Source organism: Carlito syrichta, unplaced genomic scaffold, assembly GCF_000164805.1.
Source record: "Carlito syrichta isolate Samal-C Ts95f unplaced genomic scaffold, Tarsius_syrichta-2.0.1 Scaffold71390, whole genome shotgun sequence".
NCBI lineage: Eukaryota > Metazoa > Chordata > Mammalia > Primates > Tarsiidae > Carlito > Carlito syrichta.
The window spans coordinates 164,622-165,195 of record NW_007015486.1 but is presented as its reverse complement, the minus strand read 5'-3'; the positions used below and the strand labels follow the sequence as shown (position 1 = coordinate 165,195).

At 51.2% G+C, this 574-nt stretch overlaps 1 protein-coding gene across 1 annotated transcript in view; it reads left to right on the top strand.

Moving 5' to 3' along the window:
• Nucleotides 1–233: 233 nt before the first annotated feature.
• Nucleotides 234–574, top strand: part of NEMP2 (nuclear envelope integral membrane protein 2) — a 27,840-nt gene continuing 27,499 nt past the window's right edge. Inside the window, exon 1 of the mRNA XM_021709574.1 lies at nucleotides 234–458. Coding sequence (XP_021565249.1) covers nucleotides 234–458 — 225 coding nt within the window. The remainder of the gene's footprint in view (nucleotides 459–574) is intronic.

The following is a 574-nucleotide window of genomic DNA, read 5'->3' as shown; positions in this document are numbered from 1 at the left end:
TTGGAACATGCAGTCAGATTAATGGGTTTCTAGGGCCTGAGGAGGAAACGTTCTTATTTTTAAAAAAAAAATTCTATCCAAAGTAATAAGACCACTAAAGATAAATCCGCCTGTCTCTCTCTCTCTCTCTCTCTCTCTCTGCCTATTAACACCAGCTACTTTTACAAGATGAGCTGTTACACCCAGGAGAGGACATTTGACAGGCCCTTTGTACTCTGAAATGTGGTGTGATTATGAGCTTAGACATACATGTCAGTGTTATTTCAGCATCTGAATGTCCAAGATTTTATTGCTTGTCGCCGAAGAGGAAAAGGGAAAACACAGAAACAAGTAAAACAAGGAAGCTGGCTTTGATTTATGTTATTCGCAAAAAGGGCCTTTCCCATTCGCGGGTGCCACTCACAGGCGCTCCAAGTCCAGCAGGGCGGGGTGGTGCCCGTTTTCAGAAGGACTCGCAGGTTAGCAAGCCCCCCTTCCCGACCCCAACTACCGCCCCTGCGCGAGGGCGGCGGGACGCGGCGAGCGGCTTCCGGGCAGCCGGGCGGCCCTGGGGCGGCGGCGAGAGCGGCGCCTG